The sequence below is a fragment of the Aplysia californica genome, unplaced genomic scaffold, assembly GCF_000002075.1.
Source record: "Aplysia californica isolate F4 #8 unplaced genomic scaffold, AplCal3.0 scaffold00871, whole genome shotgun sequence".
In the NCBI taxonomy this organism is placed as follows: domain Eukaryota; kingdom Metazoa; phylum Mollusca; class Gastropoda; order Aplysiida; family Aplysiidae; genus Aplysia; species Aplysia californica.
In genome coordinates, this window is record NW_004798141.1 from 249,554 (window position 1) to 253,675 (window position 4,122).

At 39.3% G+C, this 4,122-nt stretch overlaps 1 protein-coding gene across 1 annotated transcript in view; it reads right to left on the bottom strand.

The window, feature by feature from the left end:
* Positions 1 to 539: 539 nt before the first annotated feature.
* Positions 540 to 4,122, bottom strand: part of LOC101852733 (5-hydroxytryptamine receptor 2B) — a gene marked incomplete at its 5' end in the record, with an annotated part of 22,628 nt that continues 19,045 nt past the window's right edge. The window contains 1 exon segment of the mRNA XM_013089089.2: positions 540 to 2,654. Coding sequence (XP_012944543.1) covers positions 2,313 to 2,654 — 342 coding nt within the window.

The window sequence follows — 4,122 nt, forward strand, 5'->3', positions numbered from 1 at the left end:
ATAGACAGACAGATAGATAGATAGATAGATAGATAGATAGATAGATAGATAGGTAGCGTCCAGTTTTGTGGATGTGATCCCCCCCCTGCCCCCAGAAATATCATGTTAAAAAGGCATTTTGAAATTGTATACACCCGCTTGGCTTGCCTGCTAGCTTGCCTCACTAAATAAACAAGCGTAAAATTTATTTTTTTTTAAAGGAAAATGCAATATAGCCCCAATTTACTGTCTAGATCTATGTTGCAGTATATAATTCCTGCTTCGTTTAGTTTCTTGGCACTACACAGCTTTTGTATCGGCATTTATTGTGAAAAGTATGGGCCATTCGCCTTGCATGTTCAGGGCAAGCACGTGACTTTGATCTCCGTGTGAGAAAGATCTTTTCTCCTGTAATTTTGCCATTCTGACCCCCCACGACTAGGATTGACACTTACAGGCAGGGTCAAAGTCAAAGAAGCGCGCCTTCCTAATTATCTAAATGCTGTTGCTATAAACGTAAAACACAAATTGATATATTTATTTCAAGCAAACTCAAAGTGTTGACAATTTTTAAAGTCATTTATTAATATTTTGAGGTTTGGGTGACTATGAAAGAAAGGATGGCATTCTCATGAGGTGAAAATGTTCCCCTGACATATTTTACAAAACATGTATTGTCCATGATATATGAAACATGTTCTACACCACAGCGCTTACACTACCGTATAAAAAATAATGACATCATGTTTCGAAGTCGAAAACAAAGTTTAACTATCACACTCGCACACATTCTTCTTAGCATTACAAAATGCATCTAAATGTTTTCCTTTTCCAAATAATGTATGATACAACATAAGAATTATATTTTCAAATGAATTAAACGAATGCATCCAAGTGAATATTCTAAATGTAATTACAAATTCATGACATCATGGGCTCGACGCAGTCAGGCCATAAGAAAAAAACAACTATGAGCTCATGAAGATATTATATATAGTAACTCTAACTGCCGCTTCTCTTGTGCTTGTCTACGATTGATATAAGCATACTGAAATAAAATACACTACCTTACGCCAATTGTTATATAGCAGGCTGCATGTTAAATACCAATGTTCTTAAACGATGCTTCTTATAAATGCTCACTTTCTTGACGTCAAAGCAATACAAATACAAATTGATCGTTATTTATCAATAGTTGAGTGAGTTTAAATAAGACAATCATGAAGACGGTAAAATGTGTTATCTTAAAATCCAATGAATTTGCAGTAAAAAGAAATAATAATAATCTGGGACGCATGCAGATTGCATCCAATTTAACAAGTAAGATTGATGTATTATGTACAGATGTAAGAGTTGCAAGATGGCCTCCGGACTGACTGCCAGCTCCATTTATTTTTTTACGTAAGTAAAGAGAGTTTGGTCAAATCAGCCGGAGAAATATCTCTTGTAACAGAGGACACTCTCTTTTTTAAAGATTAATCCTTTATGCTTGCCATAGCTGCAGTTTCGTTTTCTTTTCATTCCCCGCCTTAGCTCTGTTGAGACAGGTTGCTTAAAATCTGGTGAACCATCAGTTGCCTACTTTGTCTAGTGGTCGGAGACAACTCAACCCCCAAAGGGATTATTTACAGCAAATCTTTGAAAATGTTGGAGCCAAATAATTATGAAGCAAAAGAGAGAAAAAGTCGTGCATGGAACCAAAACCCCCCCAGAAAATGAAGTCAACTGTGTTCACCATAGAAATAAAAATTACACAAGAGTTGATTCGAAGTGTCGCTTTGGTAACAGAGCTGGAAAAGCGAGTTTAAGTTTTGAAACTTTGGGCTGAACAACAAACATAATATTTTTATATCGTTAGAAGACACAACTGTGGGAGAAGAAGGCATTTTTTGTTAAGCTCTTGGAGCTTTCAGTTTCTTTATAATTGTGTTGAAATCAGAGTCCCTATAAATTACATAGTACAACACACTTTGCTGCAACATGGAAATGTTGCGTTAGGCAAACTATTCCAGCACAAGACGCCCATGCCCTATGGGCTACGTTTGTGCCAAGTAGGAAGTTTCTCTGTGAAAAACAAAATCAGAGCCCTATTTACGGAACCATTCTAAACTTTCAATGATGGCTCATGTGCTAAACGGTATACGTGCACGTATAAACTATCACGTACACCATACACTTCAACTTTTGACTGCATTCAGTCAGACAGATCTGAATATTTAGATTGATCGTTGAATTCTATCTTTGATTGGTTGTGCTTTTTGTCAAAAGTTGAAGGTCCAGCGCTATGGTTACGCAAAATTCTATATTATCTGCTTTTGTCCAACTCATATACGTCAGCAGCATGAAAAGATATGCCTAATGCACGTGCGTGTGTCCTTGCACGTGAACCAGGCCAGTGGCAGGAACCAGGACTTGGTGAAGAAAAGCCAAACTACGGTGGTGGCCATGTCTCTGAGAGCCCGGCACTCGTCCTCCTCCACACAGCCCAGGTAGCCCTCGGTGGTGAGCACTGTGAGCAGGAACACGGGCGTGTAGAAGAGGATTGTGGTGAAGGAGGCCAGGCAGATGTCCACGGGCGCGCGGATTCGCTCACCGGTCGCGTCCAGGCTGTAGGACTCGCGCCGGACCAGGTACAGAACCGACACTGCGATGTTGAAGATCAGCAAGAGGGCGGCCTGGGGAAATGGTGAGGGTACAGAGATTGAGTTGAGTGAGAATGGAGATCCGTCCTGGGGCTTTTTTTGTCTTGGGGGGGAGGTGCAAAATAGCATTCTCATTTCCAGGAACGATGTTGTTAGATAAACGACAAAAGCTTATACCCTTTGGGATTTGTTTGCCCTTTTTTGTTTGTTTGTTTGTTTTTTGTTTGTTGGTTGGTTGGTTGGTTGGTTGTTGTTTGGTTGTTTTTGTTTTTTTGTTTTGTTTTGTTTTGTTTTGTTGCTGTTGTTTTTGTTTTTGTTGTTGTCGTTGTTTGCAACAGTCACACTAAACATGTCATTATTACAGCACCAAAATGAACATGCTATTCTTCTAGACTCACTTAAACATACACAACTGGGCCATTCTAATTGGTGGCGTCGGTAGCCTAGTGGTTAGGCTACCGGACTCGTAATCGTGAGATTGCGGGTTCGGGGGTTCGAGCCTCAGCTCGGTCTAACGATGTTTTGTCCTTGGGAAAGGCACTTTACACGAACTTCCCACTTGCCTCGGTCCTATCGGAGACGGACGTTAAACTAGGAGGTCCCGTCCCTTAAATAACCTAATAGTGTTGATAAGGGCGTTAAACCCATACCATTTCACCATTTTCACAATTCTAATTGCTAACCCGATCTGATCTTGCGGACACCACTCGTTGAACACTACCATTCTCTCCACCGACGACAGACTGGTTGGTAAGTCGACACTTTAAAACGTGGCTGTATACCAGTATAATGTACCAGCAAGCATCAGCATCGAGATTCGAACTAACATTCCCACCATACTCTAAACTAAAGCCAATTCTAAAACCTAAAAATTTCATTGAGCAATTAATTACTTTTGTCTTTGGTGTTACGATTGCAACATATGCCGACTTTTCCTCGTTTTCTTCACAATGGTAATGCCGATCTTCCATTAGTATATGTATTTATCAATGATTTATTTTCTTGTATAACAATAGTTAAGTTGACAAGTCTGGACTGCTAGAGAAGCTGACTAGAGCAGTGTCAGTGAAAAGTCCATCTCATGTTGACATTAACCATACATGACACTTATGAAGCGTGTTCCCATCACATATTATTATTATCATTGTTATTATTACTATTATTATCATCATCATCATCATCATCATCATCATCATCATCATCATCATCATCATCATCATCATCATCATCATCATTATCATCATCATCATTATTATTATTAAAAGTTGTGAAATTGTATAGGTTCAACAATGTTACGTTATTTAAGAGGCGAGTCCTCCGAGTTTAACGCCCTTCTCTGAAAGGACGGAGCCAAAACGGGAAAATTCATGTAAAGTGCCTTTCCCTGACGCTCGAACGCCCGAAACCTCCATATCACGATTACGGGTCCTGTAGCTTAACCACAAGGCCACAGATGCCACTTAGTAATATCATCATAATCGTTATTGTTAATATTATTATT